This window comes from Fukomys damarensis, unplaced genomic scaffold (assembly GCF_012274545.1).
Source record: "Fukomys damarensis isolate Sample0158 unplaced genomic scaffold, DMR_v1.0_HiC HiC_scaffold_19, whole genome shotgun sequence".
Lineage (NCBI taxonomy): Eukaryota > Metazoa > Chordata > Mammalia > Rodentia > Bathyergidae > Fukomys > Fukomys damarensis.
In genome coordinates this window covers 7,018,422-7,040,795 of record NW_022900931.1, presented here as the reverse complement: position 1 = coordinate 7,040,795, position 22,374 = coordinate 7,018,422, and the positions used below count along the sequence as shown (strand labels likewise).

The 22,374-nt window shown below is 43.0% G+C and overlaps 1 protein-coding gene across 3 annotated transcripts in view; it reads left to right on the top strand.

Annotated features, from left to right (window-relative positions):
* Xpnpep3 (X-prolyl aminopeptidase 3) overlaps positions 1-22,374 on the top strand; it is a 62,676-nt gene that overhangs the window by 36,921 nt on the left and 3,381 nt on the right. For all 3 annotated transcript variants that reach the window (XM_010612323.2, XM_010612334.1, XM_010612342.1), the window contains exons 5-8: positions 12,781-12,843; positions 13,865-13,978; positions 14,949-15,034; positions 20,937-21,117. In XM_010612323.2, the coding sequence (XP_010610625.1) occupies positions 12,781-12,843; positions 13,865-13,978; positions 14,949-15,034; positions 20,937-21,117 (444 nt within the window). The remainder of the gene's footprint in view (positions 1-12,780; positions 12,844-13,864; positions 13,979-14,948; positions 15,035-20,936; positions 21,118-22,374) is intronic.

Below are 22,374 nucleotides of genomic sequence, written 5' to 3'. Positions count from 1 at the left end.
TCTTTTTTTTTTTTTTTGGTACTGGGTATCCAACACTGTTTCTTGAGCTTGCGAGGCAGGCAGCAGAACCACTGAGCTAAATCCCCAGCCCACATTAGCCACTCTTAACTGGCATGTTACAGAGGGCACAGTTCAGCAGCCCAAATGGCTGGACTTTGCAAGTGGAGATTCTGCCCCTTTCCCATTGATCCTTCAGACACTGCTGCTGCTTCCTCAGCCAAAACCTCAGTTCCTCCAGATCTGCCTCCTGCTTCCCCAAGTCCTAATGGAGTCAGAGGAGGCCAGCAGTCAGAGGTCGCAATCTTTGCCCCTAGACCTAAAGCAGTTCTGTCCTTGAGTTTACCTTGTTCTCTTCAGAAACTGTTGAGGCTCTTGGCACTGTCATTTTCACACATCTCCTGTCCGTCAACCTTCCACACTGGCCACTGGGCTCTTCTGGGTGAAGGTATGTACTGACACTCCTACACCGATGTCTGACATTCTTATTTAGGGCAGATTTACTGCTTTCTGGGGTTATTTATCTTCTCATTGTACCTGGTAAGAAGAGAATTTACTTTCACACATTCCGTCCTCCTGGGTTGTACATTCCAGTAAGAAACACCATCAAGGTATTCATTTATCATTTATTTCAGCCTTTACCAGATGTCACTTTTTATCCTTTCACAACAGGATCTCCACCTCCCTTGAAGCAATGTCATTATTCCTGGGGACTCATTAGTAGGTCCAGGCAACCCACTGCTCTAGCAAGCCCTATATCCCAGCATTTGTCTGTCCTCTGAGAATCTCTTCACCTCAAGGCCTTTCATTCATACAGAAGACTGAGTCAAGACACTTTAACCTTCGTATAATTTTTCTTCCTCCATTTCCATATTAATACTAAAAGCCAGTATCTTTTTTAAAAAGCAAGGGCCAGGGATTTAGCTGACTGGTGCTGCTACCTGCCTCTCAAGCACGAGGTCCCAAGTTTGATCCCCAGTAACAAAAAATAAAATAAATAAAAATATAAAATTTTAAAAAGCTAGCATTTTGATATTTGTTGAGAGACACTCATTAGAACCATTCTAAATTGCTTTAAACTAAGATAAAGTGAGCATCTTTACTGAGGTATTACCGTAGCCTGAGGTGCTCAATGACAGGCAGTCATGGATCCTGTATCCTCCTGTAAAAGTCTGTCAGGACAAAATCTGTCAGCATTTTATATCATTTTATATAATTGTTAATTAGCCATATTAAAATGGAATTGTATCCCTATTTTAACCTTTATTTTAATTTTTATTATTTTTATTTTTTTGATAGGGTCTCCCTCTGTTTCCAGGCAGGCCTTGAACTCCTGAGGGATCTCCTGCCTCGGCTTCCCAAACCCTGGGTTTACAGGCATGTGTCACTACACCAGCCTTATTTCTTATTTGTTTTTGCAGTACTGGCGATTGAACCCAGGACTTTTGCACTGAGCTACATCCCCACCCCTTTTTTATTTTTTGTTTTGAGACGGGTTCTCACTCTGTAGCTAATTTGCCCAGACTGTGTGGCTTGACTTGCAATCCTATCCTTCTGCCTCCTGCCTCAGCCTCCTGGAGTGATTTTTTTTTTTTTTTGTACCGGGGAACTCTGGTCCTTGCATTTCCAAGGCAGGCGGCAGAACCACTGAGCTAAAACCCCCGGCCCCTCCTATAGTGATTTTTGGTTTTTTTGAGACAGGTTCTCACTATGTAGTTGAGACTGACCTGGAACTCACTATACTATATAGCCCAGGCTGGTCTCAAACTCACAGCAATTGTCCTGCCTCAGCCTCCTGAGTATTAGGATTACAGGTGTGCACCACTATGCTCGGCTATCCTATAGTGATTTTAACTTTTAAGTGAACAGTTCCGTGGTGTTAGGTATATTCACAGTGATAAGTAATCATTACTACAATGTTTTTCCGGACTTTTTTTTCATCTCAAACAGAAACTCGATACCTCTTACATGAGAACTTAGTAACTTCCTTTTCCCTTTTTTTGACTCTTTAACTTCTATTTCACTTTCTGTTTCTATGAATTTGCCTATTCTAGTTACTTCCTATAATTGGAATCATACAATATTTGTCCTTGTGCAACTAGTATGTTTTCAAGATTTATCTGTTTTGTTTTTGTTGTTGTTATTGTTGTTTTAACCCCCTTAAGTTTATTAGTACATTTAAAGCAAATAATACAGCTACATTTATCATTGGGATCTTGTACCTTTACATGCTGTCTTGGTAAGATTTATCTATGTTGTAGCATTTATCAAAATTTCATTCTTTTTACAGCTGAATAATATTCCTGTGTGTGTGTGTATGTAACATTTTATTCATCCATTTATTGATTGATAGATGCGTAAGTTGTTTCCATCTTTGGAGTAATGTATTCTGGAGGAATGTATTCTCTTGTGAATAATGCTGTTATGAGCACGATTTTACAAATGTTCAAGTCCCTTTTGATTCTTTTGGGTATATACCCCCAGAAAAGAAATTCCTAGGTCCATATAGTAACTTCATGTTTAGTTTTTTGAGAACTTGCCATACTGTTTCACTCATTTTACATTCCCATTAGCAGGGCACAAGGATTCTCCTATATCCTTGTAAATATTTTCTGGTTTCCATTTTTTGAGTGATAGCCATCTTGATGTATGTGAAGTAGTATTTCATAGTGCTTTTGACTTGCCTTTCCTGATGATTAGTGATGTTGTGGGTCTCCTAATTTTTTTTTTTTTTTTTTGGCCATGTGTCTATCTTTTTAGGAGAAATGTCTACTCAAACATTTTGCGTTTTAACATATTCATGCTGGGCCTTGATTTGTACATCTTGTTACTGGGTACCTCTGGTTTGAATTGTAATCTCCTCACCAGCTTGAACCAACAGTGATGCATGTGTGACTATCTGAAAAATTGTCACTGCTTTGGCCACAAAAAAAGTCAAAGAAGTTGTGACATTTCACACTCACTGCATAAATCAGCCATACATGCACGCGCGCGCACGCACACACACACACACACACACACACACACACACACACACACACACACACACACACATATTTTTGTTTGTTTGTTTGTTTGTTTTTGTTTTGTTTTTTGTACTGGGGATCGAACTTGGGACCTTGAGCTTGGGAGGCATGCGGTGGAACTACTGAGCTAAATCCCCAGCCATATTTTTTTTTTTTAAAGAAATTCATGAATATAAATAAATTTCTGTTAATTTAATGAAATAAATGTGTTGGTTATTATAATAAAATTGTAATTGATAATAACAGTATTAATATTTGTATTTGGGTAGTAATTTCTCAAATTCAAGCAACTAACTTGTTTCAATTCATTTATAGACTTTGTATTAATTTTATTAATAAAAACATTGATAAGCACTTAGATTCGTTTGTATCACGTGTTGTGTGTACCACTGGTGGCTCAAGCTGATGGGAATGTGTTAATTGGTTTGATTTTTGTTGTTGAGTTATAGGAGCCTGCTTTTTTTGGTACTGGGGATCCAACTCAGGACCTTGTGCTTATGAGGCAGGTGTGGTGCCACTGAACTGCATAGGTCAGGCTGGCCTTGAACTCACTACGTAGCCCAGGATGGTTTTGACTCTCAACAATTCTCCTGCCTTAGTTTCCCTAAGTGCTGGGATTCCACGCATGTGCCATCCCACTCCTGGCGTGGGAATCAACCTTTTGTGTTTTTTGTTTTTTGTTTTTGGATACTGGGGTTCAAACTCCAGACCTTATGCTTGCAAGACAGGTGGCTGAAGCACTGAGTTAAATCCCCGGCCCATGGGAACCATTTTTAAAAAGGGCTTATCAGGGTATTCTGTGAAAAAAAAAAATCTAAAAATGGGTCATTTTCTTCACTAAATAACAGCTCCTTACCACCATGGTTTCTTACCTTCCAATAGCAGTTTGCCACTTGAACTATCTTAATTATAGTTTAGTCTCACAAGTTTAACTGAGTCATCCAAAGTTAAAGTGGCCCAGGTTCCTGTGGTTAGCGCTCCACCTGTTGGCTGAAAAGAGAAGCTTATCTGAAGCAATTGTGATCTTTCTGCCTCGGTGAAGGCAGCAGCCACACCACACAGTATTTGCCAGATCTTCCATAAATTTGTATTTTTCCTTCCAAACCTTTTTTCTGGCTTTTAGGTCTCCCAGATTCCACAGATTTCAAAACATTTGCTACTCCAAACCAAGGATGATGACTTTTTTATTATCATCTCTTGCTCAAATTAATTATTTGTCTTTGAAAAGAACACTATAGCCATATGTTAATGCAGAATGAGTCAGGTATGAAAAAGATGAAGAAACAACAAAACTTAAAGGAATGAGTCAATGTTCTGGAACGACTGACTATCCACACATAAAAGAATGAAGTCAAACCACCACCCACCTCATAGCATGTATGAAAACTAACTTGAAATGGAATCATTGCCTAAATCTAAGAGTTGGAACTGTCAAGCCAGCCTGGGCTACATAGTGAGTTGAAGGCCAGTGAGACCCCGCCTAAAATAGACAAATGAATGCGTGACTAAGGTAAAGTCATAAAACTCAAATAAGAGTTATTCATCATGACTTTGAAGTAGCCAGTAGATTCTTAGATGTGATACCAAAAGCACGGGTAACAAAAGAAACATAGGACTTTTTTAAAATTTAAAACCTACCACTCAGGAGCCTGTGACAAGAGGATCATAGGCCAGCCTTGACTACATAGCAAGACCCTATCTCAAAAAATGAATATCCCAAATATGTAAGTAATTCAGATGATTCGGCCACACACACACACACACACACACACACACACACACAAGTCATTTTTTTTGTTGTTGTTTTTTTGTTTTTTTGAGACAAGGTCTTGTCCAGTTCAGCCTGGACTTGAGCTACTCTGTGCCCCAGGCTGGCCTCAAACTCCTGCCTCAGGCTACCGAATGCTGGGATTACAGGCATGCATCACCATCCAGCAACAAGTCAGTTTTTAAATAAATATTTCTCCAACCAGGATATGTGATCCGCTAATGAGCACATGAAAAGATGCTCAGGGCCAGGGATTTAGTTCAGTGGTGCTGCTGCCTGCCTCTCAAGCGCAAGGTCCTGAGTTTGATGCCCAGTACCAAAAATAAAGCAAAATAAAATCAAAGATGTTTAACGTTAGCCATTTGGGAAATAGAACTCAAAACCACTCAAAAAATGTGAAGGGCAGACTTTAACAAGCACTGGTAATGATGCAGAGAATTTTAAACTCTTATAGTTTGCTAGTGGGAAAGTGAAATGGTTCATTCAAAAGATACAAACTGATCCATTCATCGATCAGTGAAAAAACATAAATGGATAAACAAAATGTGTCATATATAATGAAATGCTATTCAGCAACAGAAAGAAGTAAAAATGTTAGGATGAACCTTGAAAATCTATTAAATGGCTGGGTATGGTGGCACATGCTTGTAAACCTAGCATTCAAGATGGTGAGACAGGAGGATACCAAAAGCTTGAGGCCAGCCTGGCCTGCATAATAAGACCTTGTCTGAAAAAACAAAAACAAAAATAAAACCCATTGCCAGGCATGTCAACACAGTCCTGTTACACAGCACTCGGGAGAAAGAGGCAGGAGGACCGTGATGATTTCAAGGACAGCATGAACTACAGAGTGTGACTCTGTCCGAAAAAAATAAATAAATGAACAAAACAAATCAGAAAATCTGCTAAGTAAAAATAGACATGGAAATTTTTATTTTATATAATTTGATTTATATGTAATATCCAGAACCAGTAAATCTATAGAGACAGAAAGCAGATTAAAGGTTGTATTTTCAGAATAGGAATTAAATATTCTGATTTTCTTTTGGGATGTTGAAATGTTTTGAACTAGAGATAAGTAGTGGTTGCAAAACATTATAAATGTACTAAATACCACTGAATTGTTGATTTTGTCATGTCTAGCTCCTGGCTAGGGAACCAAAGATGTTGCATCTGGGGGATGAGCACTGCTGCTCTGCTGTCCTAGCAGCCCACTGGGATCATAATCTCAGCCCTAATAAAAAATTAGAGAGGGCTGGGGATTTAGCTCTGTGGTGCCACCGCTGCCTCACAAGCACAAGGTCTTGAGTTTGGTCCGTGGTATAAAAAAAAATAAAAATAAAAAACTAGAAGGACAAAATTTAATGAGTTTAATGAAAGGAAGGAAGACATCTTATTTGTAAAAAGAAAAAGGAAGGGAGAGGAAAGGAGACGGTAGATAGCTACCCTGATAAGAATAAGGGTAGGGGCTCCAGAAAGGTGGAGGACTTGTGGGCCTTTGTTCCCAGCTGCTTTTATAGGGGAGTCAGAGACCCTTTCCTCCCACATGGAGCTTGCCATAACTGAATTGACACTCAGGCAGCTCTGCCTACCTCCTTTCTTCCTGTGGTCTGTGTACAGCTTCTGTCTGTTTACTTGTCCTTGACGTACCCTTTAAGGCCTTATCTTTGGTGGGCAGCTAGTTGGCAAGGGGGTGCCTTATTCATGGTTAGCTTAGAGTTAGTAAAGGAGCCTGTGGATGTCCATTTTACTCTAATGACCCTCGAGTGAATACACGTGATGTGTATGGCTGTGTTAGTGTAAGGTGTGAGCACACACTGCCTTAACGTTGGGCAGAAGCCCTCCTTTGTTTCCTCTGTATTCTTTTGGATGTGGGGATGGCTTTAACATTTGTGTCCTGCCTGTCAGCTCTGTTTTATGATCTCTTGGTGCAAGTCTCAAGGTCATTTGGTACCTTTCTTTATCTAGTTTTTCTCTTTTTCTCTACGCTCAGCCTTGACCTATTTCCCAGGGGAATTTTTCTAGTAAAGTTTCTGTTGGCTCCTAGTCAGGATTAGCTAGAAGACCTAATGAGGCCCCTGTTCTATTTTTTTCCCTGTTTACAGAGCCCTGACCCTGTAACATCTCTTGGTTAATTTTATATAACGTGAATTTCATCACAATAAAAATGAAATGAGCCAGGGATTTAGCTCTGGTTGCACCACCTGCCTTGCAAGTGCAAGGTCCCGAGTTCGATCCCTGGTACAAAAAAAAATTTTTTTTTTAATGAAACAAATTAGATGTTTTCTGTGCATTCCTATGTTTTGAGGATTGGGATTTGAACCCAGGAACATTCTGCCTCTAAGCTACATCCTCACCCATTTTTATTTTTTTATTTTAATACTGTTGAAATAGGGTCTTGTATATTTCCCAGAATGACCTGAACTTGCTGTCCTCTTGCCTAAGCCTCCCTAGAAGCTGGGATTATAGGCATGGACCATCATGCCCAGTTTAGATATTCTCACTTCTAAAGCCCATTGCATTAATCATGGCAGTTAAATAGTATTCAGTTATTAAAGCCACAGTGACTGTGCTTACAGATCTGAAGTTATTATGGGGAAAGTGTTCAATATAGAGACAGCATTAAAATATCACAGCTGCCAGGCATGGTGGCACATTCATGTAATCCTAACACTCTGAGGCTGGAAGATCACAAGCTGGAGTCCAGCCTAAGCAACTTAGCATCTCAGCAAGACCCTGTCTCAGTAAAGGGGTGAGGCTGAGCGCTGGGAATGTAGCTCAGTGCAAAGGTCCTGGATTCAACACCCAGTACTGAAAAAAGAAAAGAGGATCATATCTGATGGCAGTCAAAGCAAGACATCCAGGGAAGTCGAGTATGGGCTCCTGTTGTCCTCTCTAGTGAGGTCAAGGAGGCTGTACTTTCTGTCACAGCCCCAGAACTGCCAGTAATGCACAGAACCTCAAGGGGTTTTGTGTGGGGTCAGGAAATTATGTTTGCTCTTGGTGATAGCAGAGTTCTCCAGAGGGTTCACAGATACCAAGTGTGAGCCCTTAATGCAGCTATTGTCAGTACTGAGGAACTGATACAAACTGTTCCGGAACAATTAGCAACATTTAGCTGTGTTTCATTCTTTGGCCAGGATCAGTGCCTTGGCTTGCTGGAATTAATCCACAGACAATGGCACACAGACTTTTTTGTTCTTTTGTATTTTGATGTACTAGAGATTGAGCTCATGGCCTTCACACTGAGCTACATCCCAAACCCTTTTCATATTTTGAGTCAGGGCCTCTTTTGGGGGAGCGGTATTGAGATACGGAGACAGGGTCTCACTTTGTAGTTCAGGCTGGCCCTAAATTCACTATGTAGCCCAGGTTTGGCCTCGAACTCACAGTGATCCTCCTGCCTCAGCCTCCCCAGTGCTGGGATTACAGGCGTGAGCCACCACGCCTAGCTGACACAGGGGCTTGATAAAGTTGCCTGCTCTGGGATCACACTAGAGACACTTCTGCTTCGAACTCCCAGAGTGCTAGGTTTACAGCATGCACCACCACGCCCAGCTGCACACAAATATTTAAAGGCTCCTTTTCTGTGTCTGCCTTTATTTAGTCTTCCTAAAGTTAAACAGTTTTGTTGCCTTAACTATTCCTTGTGTGTTATATTTTCCCTTGTTTTGGTATACCATCTAGTTTTTAATACCCTTCGAGTAGAGTCCTAAACTAGCACTGTGGAGCACCCCTGTAATCCCAGCACTTGGGAGGCTGAAGTAGGAGAATCCTGAGGGTTGTATGTAACCTACTGTACATAGCAAAATCCTTTGTCACAACAAAACATAGAGGGTCCAGTGCTGTAGCTACAGCTAGACTGCTGACTCAACCCAAGTTTCCCTTAGTGACTTAGACTTTTGTCCCGACCCCCACCAAACCTGACCCTCCCCCGGTACCCTTTTTTTGTTGTCAACAATATTAAAATCTACCTCATTACTTTGGCTAGAAATGGAGGAGATTCTCCTTAGTTTCTCCTTAACCCTTACATCTAGTTAGTCCCCAAGTCTGCTGCAGAGAGGCCAGATAGCATAATGGGACATGTGGCTGGCCTGGGTGTAAATGCCACTGGTCGTTTGGCCAGGTCACTAACCCTGGCGGAGCCCTAGTTTCCACAGCCATAATGAGAATAATAGCACCTCTTTCATGGGTTACCCTGCATAGAGTGTAAAAGCCATGGCTTCAAAAATTCCCTGTGCCTTTCAGTAAGAGTTCAAAAGAGAATTAATAAAAAGACAGAATTCTCACTCTTCTTCTGAGTAAATGAACTCACTAGAACTACCCCCCTTTTTATGGCTTCATGCTAAAAATATGCACGCCTGTTACTTCTCAATGTTCGTTCATCCTTTAGCTGATGTTAGCCGCCTGTTCACCCGGCAGATATTTATTGAGTCACCCCTCTGTGCCACATACTGCTGTAGGTTCAGAGGATGAGGCTGTGAGTGACAGAGACCATCTACATGCCACAGGCTTGTCTCCATGCTAGGAGGAGAGAGCAGACGAACTTTTTTTTTCTATCACAGCATTTTTTAATATCCAAACATTTATTGTGCGTTTTAAGCATACGTGATGACAACACTCATTGTAGGGAATTTGCACCTGTACCTGATGCATCCTGCCCCTCCTTTCCCATCCCCCTCACTCCTCAAGCCCCCTCCCCTCCCTAATGCAAAGGCTTTGTTTCCATTTCTGCCATTGTCTCTTTTTTCTTGTCACTTCCTTCCTTTCTTTCTCCTTCCTCCCTGCTCCCCTTCCCATTTGAACACTTTCTTCCCATTTCCCAACCTCTGTTATACATTTTAGTCTTTATTTCCACTTTGGGTTTCTCACATCAGAGAAATAATGCAGTATTTAAGCACGTGTGTCCAATTTATTTCACTTAAGAGTATGGTCTCCGGGTCCATCCATTTAGCTATAAGTGTCTGAAGCTCATCTTTCTTTGTGGCACAGTAGTGCTCCATTGTAGGAAAAAGAACACATCTTTATCCACTTGTCAACGGATAGGCGTTTGGGCTGTTTCTAAGATTTAGCTGTTATGAGTTGTGCCTCTGTAAACATGGTGTGCATTATATCACTGTGGTATGAAGCCTTTAATTCTTTGGGGAAGATACCAAGAAGAATAGCTGGGTCAAATGGAACCTCTAGTTTTAGTTTCTTGAGAAATCTCCACACTGATTTCCACAGTGGTTGTACCAGTCTGCACTCCCACCAGCAGTGGAGAAGGGTTCCTTTTTCCCCCACAGCCCCTCCAGCGTTTGTTATTGGTTGGCTTCCTGATAGCAGCCTTTCTTCCTGGAGTGAGATGGAATCTCAGCAGTGTTTTAATTTGCATCTCTCGAATGACCAGTGATGTGAAACATTTTTTCATATATTTATTTGTCATTTCTACTTCATCTGAGAAGTGTTTATTCCCATTTTTTAATTGGGTCTTTAAATTTGGGGAGGGGTCTTATTTTTTTTATTTTTTATTATATTTTTAGTTCTTTATATACTCTAGGTAGTAGTCCTTTGTCTGATGAATAGCTGGTTTAAAAAATTTTTTTCCGCCCTGTGGGTTGTCTCTTCACTCTGTTGGTGGTTTCTCTTGCTGAGATCCCAGTTGTTGATTCTTCGTAGTATTTGCCAGGCGGTCTGGGTTTTGTGCTGAAGTCTCTGCCTACTCCTATGTCCTTAAGTGTTCTCTATTCTTTCGGCAGATTTAGTGTTTCTGTTTTAATATTTAGATCTTTGATCCATTTTGATTTTAGTTAGTGCATGGTGAAAGAAAGATACGGATCTGGTTTCAATCTTCGGCATATGGAAAGCCAGTTTTTCCAGCACCACTTATTAAATAGGCTTTCTTCCAGTGAAGCCGTTCGGCTCCTTTGTCAAAGATAAGGCGGCTGAGTCTGCAGTTAGAATCTGTAGTTGTCTCGAGTGAGTGCTCTGAAGGAGAGTGAGGCTGTGGCCAGGGTGTAGTGAGAGGGGCTGGGGCAGGCCGAGCGGACCTGGCCGCCTCTCCCAGGAGGGAAGAGCAGACAAGGGGCCGGAGCAGCTGTGTTTAGTTTGTTGGGCTTTTTGCTGATGCCATTACCTGGTATTGAGAAATGTTAGTTATTTTCCATTTTTATTTTTTATTAGTATATGTTTGCAGTACATAATGATTACATTTCTCACAGGGAGACAAATGTTATTTAGAACATCCCTCTCTATTTTTTTTAATCCAGCAGACATTGGAAAGCATGTAGCTGACACAGTTTCCTTTTTCATATTGCCAGCTAAAAAACAGAGATAGGCCTGGTTTGCCAGGGATTTAGTTCAGTGGTTCTGCCACCTGCCTTGCAGAGGCCAGGTCCCGAGTTTGATCCCCAGTACCAAAAAAATTTTTTTTTAAAGTGTGTGTGTGTGTGTGTGTGTGTGTGTGTGTGTGTGTGTGAAAACAAGATAAGCCTGGTTCTTGGAGGAACTCTCCCAACCAGGCCTGTTCATATAAATAATGTTTGCTTTCTCCTCAGACAAACAAACATGTTTGTCACCCACCCATAATAGCCATGGTCATGAAGGATGGAGTACATAAAAGTAACAAAAAATATAGTTTTTCAAACAAAGTGAAGTAGTGAATTATAGGCATATATGCTTCAACAAATGTGTAAGACTTACATTCATGGGCTGGGGATGTAGCTCAGTGGTTCTGCCACCTGCCTCACAAGCGCAAGGATCTGAATTCAATCCCCGGTACCAAAAAAAAAAAAAAAAAAAAGACTTACATGCATAAATAAGGTGTGGCTATCACAGAGAGGCAAGCAGTGGAACCACTAAGCTATATCCCCAGCCCTATCCCAGAGAATTAATAAAAACACCTATATAAGTGATGGTTCTCAATTAGGGACAGTTTTGTCCCCTAGGGATTTTCTTTCTTCCTTCTTTTATCTTATTGATTAAAGATTTTTAATCTTATTTATTGGTACTTTTTAAGTGCACAGATACATTCATCATTGGGATCTTGTACCCTTAAATGACAGATCTTGTTTCTCATTTTTTCTCCATACCCTTGTCCTCCCTTCACCCCCTCCACCCTCTCTTTCTTTCTTTTCTTTCTCACTGTGCAGTTCAGGCTGCCCTTGAACTCACTATGTAACCCAGGCTGGCTTTGAATTCACAGCCATCCTCCTGCCTCAGCCTCCCAAGTGCTGGGATTACAGATGTGCACCACTGTGCTCAGCTCCCTAGGCAATTTCAGCAATGTCTGGTGGTTGCATGGCCATGGGTGTCCTTCATTGAACTGTGTAGCCTCCACCACAAAGAATTATCTGGCCCTAAGGTCAGTACTGCTGAGGCTGGGGAACCCTGCTGTGGACTGGACCGTTCAATCTGTGATTCCAGGGGCCAGAGCTCTGGAAGCATCCTAGTCCTTAAGGGACAGATGTGTTTGTCTTGGTCATTTGTTCCGCTGTAACAAAATGCCTGAGCCTGGCTAGTTTCACTTCCTCCCAGTTCTAGGTCTAGAAAGTCCAAGAGCAAGGTGACGGCAGGTTCAGCATGTGCGCCTCACATGGCAGAAGGCACAGAAAGGGCAGCAGAGAGAGGAGTGCTGTGTCGTGTTGTGGAAGCAGAGAGCAAGCAGGGCCAGACTCCCCTCCTCCAGCCCTTTCTAGAGATGCTAGCTCTCGAGGTTTACTCCCTTCATAGAGGCCCTGGCCTCTTAATGCTGTGTGGTGCGGTCAGGGCTTTGAGGTGAATCTTAGCATAGATGCGGTCTGCGCGGCTTATTCTGCATACATGTCTGTTCCGAGTGGGAGGGTCAGGCACCCTTCCACTGAAATTGTCATCTGTCACATGTTGCAGAAAGCATTTTTTTCTCCCCTCCAGAAATCTATCTTGTACCCACTCAGTCACAAGTTGAGTTTGAACTGCAGTATTTTGAATGTTTTAAAACAAGACTATGTTTTTGTCCTACTGTCTTTTCAGGCTTTCATAGAGACCATGTTTGCCAGCAAAGCCCCCACGGAGGAAGCCTTCCTCTATGCTAAGGTGAGCCGGGAACACAGGAGAGGGCCTGTCGGAGTCTGGTGGACAGTAGTCAGCTCTGCCCGGCTTCAGAGATGCTTTGCTTCTCACGTATTATTAGATGTAGTCTAGTACATGAGTCTAAAACGTGAAGTGCTACACTTAGCATAAGAAAGTTAAGAAGTAGAGCAAATGAGGAAGACAAAACTGAAGGGTGTAAGATGAGAATAACTTCAGTAACTGTGAAGGAAGATGGGTCTGAGGCTGTGCATGGGTGTTGCAGATGCTGCTGGTCTCCAGTCCACCCAGAAACCTAGCATCCTTTCTCACTCGTCCAGAGCATTTAGGTCATTTCTCACTTGGAAGGTTGAAATCAGTAATGTAGAGCTAGTGTTAAAAATAAAACCCAGGCCAGGCATGGTGGTGCACGCCTGTAATCCCAACACTCGGGAGGCTGAGGCAGGAGGATCACTGTGAGTTCGAGACCAGCCTGGGCTACATCGTGAGTTCCAGGTCAGTCTCAACTACATAGTGAGACCCTGTCTCAAAAAGCAAAAAAAAAAAAAGGTGAAACCCAGGGGGCCGGGGATTAGCTCAGGGGTACCCTGCCTGCCTTGTGAGCACAAGGTCCTGAGTTCAGTCCCCAGTACCAGGGAAAAAACAAAACAAACAAAAATGAAACCCGTATTTTGTTATTTAGCTAAGTAAGAATAAACAACAGCCTTCTTTGTAGATTTTGTGTCCTCTCCTGGACTGAATTTAAAATCATAGGAGTTTAGAGAATACTCAGAAGAGAATGGATTTAATAATGTTAAATAACAGGTCTGGTGGAAATAAAGATATATGTAGACTGTAGCTCTGTATCACATGGGGTAAGAATCAAAGAAATGGATGGAAATGATAGCCTTGAAAGTTCGGTTAGACATAGTGACCAGTGCTGCAGTTATGACTTACAGCAAGTGCTGCTGTGGAGGCAGAGGCTGTGAAACCGGCCTGGCTTCTGAAAATGTGAACTGCGTGGCTCACACCTCGCTGTTCTTCACAGTTTGAATTTGAATGCCGGGCACGTGGGGCGGACATCTTGGCCTATCCACCTGTGGTTGCTGGTGGGAACCGGTCGAACACTTTGCACTATGTGAAGAATAATCAGCTCATCAAGGTATGGCTCCCTTCATCGCTGCTCCTGTGAGGATCAGGCACTCCAGCGGAAAGCTCACTAACTGCTTTCGTAAATGAACTATCATTTTAAAGCCTGTAACCCCAGCACTCAGGAGGCTGAGGCAGGAGGATCTCTGCATAGTTGAGGCCAGCCTGGACTACATAGTGAGTTCAAGGCCAGTCCGAACTATATAGCAATACTCTGCCTCGAAAAAAAAGATGTATTTATAAAATATATTACCTATGATCTAAGTGTTTCCTATTGGGAAATTTATTCCATCTCATTGCAACAAAAAACCTATTCTTCAAAGTTGTCATTGCTATATTCATACTCTCTTAACCACTACTTTACTTACTTAGATATAGGTATAAAAAAGATACACCTTGCTGGGCATGGTGACGCACACCTCTAATCCCAGCACTCAGGAGGCTGAGGCAGGAGGATCACCATGAGTTCGAGGCCAGCCTGGGCTACCTAGTGAGACCCCATCTCAAAAAAAATAAAATAAAAATAAATAAATAAAGATATGCCCTGTCCTCAAGGACATAAATAGATCAGGACTACTGATAAGTTAAAAATACACTCAAGATTTCTTCTTTCCCACATATGTTATTGACAGCAGAAGGGGAAGTAACGTTCTAAAGTGAAATGGCCAAGGGTAATTTTGTTGGAGTAAGGCACTGACTGAAGTGGGGTTGTGTAACTCACACAGTAACATTTGTAACGCCTGGACGCCTTCCCCTACTAATTCCCACCCTGGTGTGCTGGGCCCAGAGCCTGTGCGCCTGCCCACCAGACACCACCGCGCCTCTGGAGCCCACTTAAACTCCTCTGCAAAGCATGGGCATATGTCGCTCAGGAGAAGAACCAGAGATTGGTCTTTAGATTAGAGCTTTCTGAAAAAATAAAGAGCATCTTTTAGAGGAAACGGTTGTGAGCTCCCTCACGTCGCCCTGTTCTTTTGTTCCAGGATGGGGAGATGGTGCTCCTGGACGGAGGCTGTGAGTCTTCCTGCTACGTGAGCGACATCACACGGACCTGGCCTGTCAACGGCAGGTAGTGCTCTCAGGGAAACATGTCCTACTGCTGCTTGGGAGTATGAGTTGGAACGTGGATTTTTTGGGTTTTTTGTTTGTTTTGGTTTTGGTTTTGGTTTTGGTTTTTTGAGACAGGGTCTCACCGTATAGTTGAGACTGACCTGGAAATCACTATGTAGCCCAGGCTGGTCTCGAACTCACAGCGATCCTCCTGCCTCAGGCTCCCGAGTGCTGGGATTATAGGCATGTGCCACCACGACCGGCCTGGAACATGTATATTTTTAATAAATGACGAAAGAAACCTTCAGGGCTCTCATAGGACAGGTTAACTGCTTTGCAAAACTTGATACATTTTTTAAGACTTGGTTTTTCGTGCGGTGAAATGAGACACTGCAACGCTATGTTAACTGACATACACACGTGCACTTTTCAAAAAATAACTAAAGTATTTCTGGTGTTTTTGATTTCATTACTTTTCTGATCACAAAGATAGTCTTAATTTAGGATAAAATAACTTGTTATTATCCACTGATACAAAATCTAGACAAAATTTTTTTTTCTCTTACTGGGTATTGAACCCACTGCCTCAGCACTGACCTACAATCCCAGTCTTACCTTATTTTTTGAGACAGAGCCTTGATAAATTGTTGAGGCTCCCCTTGGAGTTTCAGTCCTTCTGCCTCAGTCTCCCTGAGAGCTGGGATTACAGGCCTGTGCCACCATGCCTGGCTAGACCAAGTGTTAGCGAGGGTTTACGTTTACTAAAGGAGTTACAGGTGGGAGAAGGATGTGTCTGCAGAGTGAGCGCGGGCCTGGTAAGAGCAGGACAGGAAGTGTGCTCTGCTGAGTGGGGAGGGGTTGGTGGGACAGAGCTTTAAAGAGGCTGTTTGAAAACAGCAGAGAGTTCCCACAAACAAGTGAACTCGCACAAGTCTCTCTGAGGAAGCATAGTAACAGGTCAGTTTCATGGCCTGACCTCTGCCTGAGGGCGTCCCCTGAGCACGTGTTAGTGACGGGAGGTAACAGCCTTATCGGCTTCAGGTGTCAGAGGATGGAGTTAGAGGCTGGCAGAATATTCAGAAGAATGGGGCAGGAGATCGTGAAGACAAGGAGGCACAAACAATGTGAACCCCCAGATGTACTTAAATATTAAGAAATCCTTGGCGGCTCACTAACCTGTGTTGGCGGTCACCCAGTATTATCAGCAGAATAAGCTGAGCAGAGGTTTTCTTTGCTTCCCACGGAGTACCAAGTTTACAGTTTGAACCCAGCCAAGCTAAAACAAAGTAATTTGCAGTTATTTTGAGACATGGGCTCATTAAGTTGCCTAGCTTTCCTCAAATAGCTGTATTTGCAATTGCCCCAAACTGGAAATAATCCAGTGCCCATCAACAGGAGAGTGAATCTGCAATCTGTGGTGTACAAAACACAGTTTCCTGCAGAGGAATACAACCCAGCTATAACAAAGAGCAGACTGCTGAGTGAAGCAACACCATGGGTGAATTGCTCAGTGAAGAGAGCTACCCAAAGAAGAGCATGGATTGTATGATTCCATTTATGTGCTCACTACAAAAGAACATATACTGGCCGGGTGTGGTGGCGCACGCCTGTAATCCCAGCACTCAGGAGGCTGAGGCAGGAGGACCACTGCAAGTTGAAGACCAGCCTGGGCTACATAGTGAGCACCAGGTCAGTCTCAACTATATAGTGAGACCCTGTCTCAAAAAAACAAAACAGGGGCCAGGGATCTAGCTCAGTGGTTCGGTGGCCTGCCTTGCAAGAGCAAGGACCCGAGTTCAATCCCCAGTACCAAAAAAAACAAAACAAAACAAAAGCACATATACTAAAATATATGCTCTAGAATGGGCAGAAGTAAGGGGAAAGTGATTAGAACAGCATTTGCCTCTGGTGGGATGGGTATTGATTAGAAATAGAAACAAGGAAATTTTCTGGGACAGTGAAAATATTGTATCTAATGATAGGAATATGTTTTTGTTTTGTTTTGTTTTTGGTACCAGCGGTTGAACTTGGGTCCTTGTGCTTGTGAGGCAGACGGTGGCACCACTGAGCTAAATCCTTGGCCCTAATGATAGGAATATGGATATGCCTTAGTCCAGATTCTAGAAAGCAAAAGACCAACAGGAGATATATATTTGTGTATCTGTTGACATGTCATTAACAACGGGACCGGGGCCTGAGAAGTGTTCCTCAGGTGGTTTCACCGTTGTGTGAATGCTGTGGAATGCACTTGGTGCAGTCCTGGATTGTATGTATCAGTCACTGGGCCTTGCCTTTGACGGACAGGAGATGTGTGGCTGCTGTCACATGACCCCACAGACTGTCTTACTTTTTTATGAGTAGGAACACGTTTACCATCATGATAAGCTAGGTGGTGGATAGGTACATCATCGTCCAAGCTGAGAGCAACCTGGGCAACAAAGTAAGATCCTACCTCACGTGCAGAAAAACAGAAAATTTGCTGGGCGTGGTGGCACATGCCTGTAATCCCAGCACTCGGGAGGCTGAGGCAGGAGGATCGCTGTGAGTTCAAGACCAGCCTGGGCTACATAGTAAGTTCCAGATCAGTCTCAACTACATAGTGAGACCCTGTCTCAAAAATACCCCAAAAAAAAAAAAAAGAAAAGTAGAAAATTTTAAAATAAGCTGAACATGATGACACACAGCTGGAATCCCCACAGGTCAGTTGGGAGGGTCATGAATTCCAGGCCCAGTGGAGCAATATAGCAAGACTTCATCTCAAAAAATATTTTGAGCAGAGTTGTGGGAGAAGGGGTTGTAAAAGAATCATTATGTAGTGCCAAGGATTTAGATCAGAGGCACTGTGCTTGCCTTGTAAGCACAAGGTTCCGAGTTCAATCCCAGGTACCAAATAAATAAATAAAAACTAGTGCTGGGTGTGGAGGTACATACCTGTAGTTCCATTCACTGTGGGTGTGAGACCAGCCTGGTTTCCACATGCCAGCCTAAACTACATAGAGAGACCCTGTCTCAAAATAAATAAATATAAATAAAAATTAACAAAAAAGGCAAAAAATATAATAGTGTAAGTGTATAGTATATTTAAAACATTGCAGTATGTATTTATTATCATTGTCAAGCTACTATAACTGAATATGCTGTGTTTTCATGCATCCGGCAGTGATGTTTACACTAGCATCACCACAAAGACAAGAGAAATGTGTTAGCCACATCACGAGGCAACAGGAATCGTTCAGCTCTGTTAAAATCTTATGACAGAGCCGGGGATTTAGCTCAGTGGTTCTGCCACCTGCCTGGAAAGCACAAGGACCCAAGTTTGATCCCCATACCAAAAAAAAAAAAAATCTTATGAGAACTACTGGGCTGGGGATTTAGCTCAGCTACACCATACCTGCCTTGTAATTATAAGGTCCAGAGTTCCATCACCAATTTAAAAAAAAAACCTTATGAGAATTGGGTGTGTGTGCCTGGTTATCCCCCACACTTGGGAGTCTGAGGCAGGAGGATCGCAGTATCCAGCCTGGACTACATAGTGAGACCTTATCTCAAAAAATCTTGTGCCAGGGGCCCAGGGATTTAGCTCAGTGGTTCCACCACCTGCCTTGAAAGCACAAGATCCTGAGTTTGATCCCTGGTACCCCCCCAAAATCTTGTGCCAGGCATGGTCACACACGCACGCACACACTTCCGTAATCCCAGCACTCAGGAGGCTGAGGCAGGAGGATCACTGTGAGCTCAGAGACCAGCCTGGGCTACATAGTGAGTTCCAAGTCAGTCTTAACTACATAGTGAGACCCTGTCTCAAAGAAAACAACAACAAAAAATCTTGTGAGATGAAAGAAAACCTTATTATACAGTTGTGACTGTGTGTGTGTGTGTGTGTGTGTGTGTGCGCGCGCGCGCGAGCGCGTGCCTATGCATAGGGTGGTAGAGATATTCTTAGGAACTGACTCATGCACTTGTGGGAACTGGCTACAGTTGTAGAGCAAGAAAGTGGGAAACTTCAGCAAGAGTTGATAATGCAGCCAGGCACGGTGGCCCACACCTGTAATCCCAGCACTCTTGAAGGCTGAGGCAGGAGGATTACAAGTTCAAGCACAGCCTGAGCAATTCAGTGACCTTTTGAGATCCTGTCCCAAAAATAAATAAAATCAATTTTTAAGGAAAGAAAGGCTATCCTAGGGGAGGGTAACAGCGCAGTCTGGAGTCCAAAACATGCAGGACAAGAGACCCAGGCAAGATTGGCACTCACGTTTTCTAAGAACTCGTCCAGTTAAGTGTTTATTGCCAGCTGCCTTTTTGGTCCGTGTCTCTGCCAGTCAACCATCTGAACTCCTAGAGCTTTTCTGTCCTTCTGCTCAGTGGACCCCTGACAATAAACTCCGCCCGATGCAGCTTTCTCTCCCACTGCCACACACATCCCTGGAGCTTCACCCACATGTGTTGGAAAAGCCATGCCCTCGTTTAGTACATCTTCTCTATGGCCACACCTTGCACTGAACTTCGGGCCCTTGGGGGTTTGAGTCTGATTGTAGGTCTAAAAGCACCTGAGACAGCTCTCTTCCTCCACAAGGCACCTGGAAGTTCTCAGAATTACAAGCAGGACAGAAAAATGACTCAGCAGAATTTAGGAGCTCAGTACCCGCACTTCATCAGGATTGGTGCATCCATTTGTCAAAGCTGCATGCTTGGGCTTGTGCACTTCAGTGAATGACTAGCCAGTGCAGTGGTGCATGCTGTAATCCAAGCTACTCAGAGAGTATCTCCTTCAAGCTGATGAGGGAGTATTTCTTGAGCCCAGGACTTCAAAGCCAGCCTGAGCAATATAGTAAGATTTTCTCCCTCAAAAAAAAAAAAAGTTAAAAGCAATTATTTGCACCAGGTAAGGTGGCACACACCTGTAATCCTAGCACTCAGGAGGCAGAGTAGGATTGCCGTGAATAGAAAGACCCTGTCTCAAAAAAAGTGGGGGGCAGGGATTTAGCTCAGTGGTGCCGGCCGCCTGCCTCACAAGTACAAGGTCCTGAGTTAGATCCCCGGTACAAATAAAAAACCACAAAGTGCCAGGGACATAGCTCAGCAGCACAGTGCCTGCCTGGTAAGCATGAGGTCCTAAGTTCAATCCTTGGTACCAAAAATAAGTAAATAAAAAAATTTAAAACCAATTTTTTAATAATCTTGGGAAAAAGCAAAATAATCCTGTTTTAGGATGAGGTATGAGTGTATTATAGATGACATAATAACAGTGTTGATAACTGTTGAGCTTAGGAGAGGAGTACCTAGGTATTCACTGTACTAAAAAGCCTCACCTCTGAACACACGAGACTTTCGGGGGCATTTTCCATCTAACCCATAACATTATGGGTTATATTGTTATAACTATTCTATTAGAGGATCTTTAAAGTTCGTCTAATAACTTGAAATTATAGAAAACATTGCTTGAACACATTCGACTCTTCAGAATTTCATTTATTAAGATGAATTTTTTGAGCAGAATTACAAGCTTAGATTACATGATTATCTGTAAGGCCTTTAATGTAATTGTCTATATTAATTTATAGTCCCATCCACAGTGTATGAGAACAAGCACCATGTTACCCCAGGTAACCTCATAAGTCCTGCTAGACTCTAAGAAAGGAGAGGCTGTTGCCATCCTGACTTGCAGGACGGTCACTCTTTCTATTGAGCATCTGGAGCAGTGATGGTGAACCTTTAAGAGCTTTCATTGGTGCAGCCCAGTGTCGCACATGTGTCATACGTTTGCCACCACTGACGTAAGGCATGATCAGGTCCTGTCATCGGGGTCTGTGTAGCCATAACAATGTGTTGGTACCTTTAACTATATCATCAGCCTGGGGTTTCTCTAATCAAACAGAAGCAAACTTCTTGCAGCTGCAGTTCTTTGGGTTTCCTGTCCACAGGTTCACCGCACCTCAGGCAGAACTCTACGAAGCAGTCCTGGAAGTCCAGAGGGCTTGTCTGGCCCTCTGCTCCCCAGGGACGAGCCTGGAGAACATCTACAGCGTGATGCTGACCCTGACCGGACAGAAGCTCCGAGAGCTGGGGATCATACGGAGCAGCAAGGAAGACTGTGCCTTCAAGGTGCTTCACTTCTGTGCCCAGTTCTCAAGAGCACCTACCTGCTGCTCTGTTTGCAGCCTGGATAAAGTTAATTAGAAATGCTCCATACAGGAGATTTAGCTTCTAGGTGGATTGAAACAAAGGGATCAGTGCTTACTTCTGCCAGGAGGTGGCAGCACATTCTGATCCATTGCTGCTGCATCACGGGCACAGCCTTCAGAAAACAAAATGACGTCTGGTGGTATGGCAGAGTGGAAAAGAACACAAAAAAGCAGGAGAGGTTAACTCTTCAGGTCAGAGGTGAGGAAGTTTGACCTCAACAATATGTCCAGGAACCGCATCTTTAATGAGATGTACTATTAAATATAGCCAAAATGTAACGGTAAGATTGCTGGAAACCAAATTTGCTGTAATACTGGACATCAAAATGTAATGGTGCCTATGCCGCCTACTTCGCAAATGGAAGGGCCCAAGTCTGATCCCCCGTACCAAAAAAAAAATGGTGCCTAGTCAAAATGCAAAGCCTCAGCTTTAAAATTCAATACTAAGACGTCAAACCAAGTGGTCCATTAGCATTTTCCACCTTCAGGTTAAGGTTCCCAGGACTCCTGTTACCTATTGAGAAGCTACTGTAAGTTCCACATTCCTTAGGTCAACAGATTTTAACTTTACTGAGGGAAGTAACCAAGCTGATAATGCCCAGTGATTATGCCTATGCCACAAGCTGGTGTGGATTACTTAAGGCTTCTTGAGAGGGCTGTGTGTATACTGTAAAGATAACAGTCTAATATGGTTGTCTTCTCTTCCCCAAAAAGATTTTCATTTGTCACAGTCTTTTCTGAGACTGCAAGGTGTGGTGTGTGTAACAGATTTGATAGCAGGATAGAAATGTGGGTTAATAAGGATGCAGTTGGCAAAATTGCATATAAGTACCAGTTTATCAGATCTCTCCTTCTGTCCCACCCTTATTTATTGATTGATTGGTACTTGGGATTGAACTCAGGACCTCATGCTAAGCACATGCTGTACCACTGAGCAAGACCCCCCAGCCCCAATATTAGGTCTCTTAAGAAATAGCCCATGCTGCCTGCCTCGCAAGTGCAAGGTCCTGAATTCGATCCCAGGTACCAAAAAAAAAAAAAGTAACATTAGCTGGGTGTGGTGGTGCACACCTGTAATTCCAGCTCTCAGGAGGCTGAGGCCGGAGGATCACTATGAGTTCGAGACCAGCCCGGGCTACATAGTGAGTTCCGGGTCAGTCTCAACTACATAGTGAGA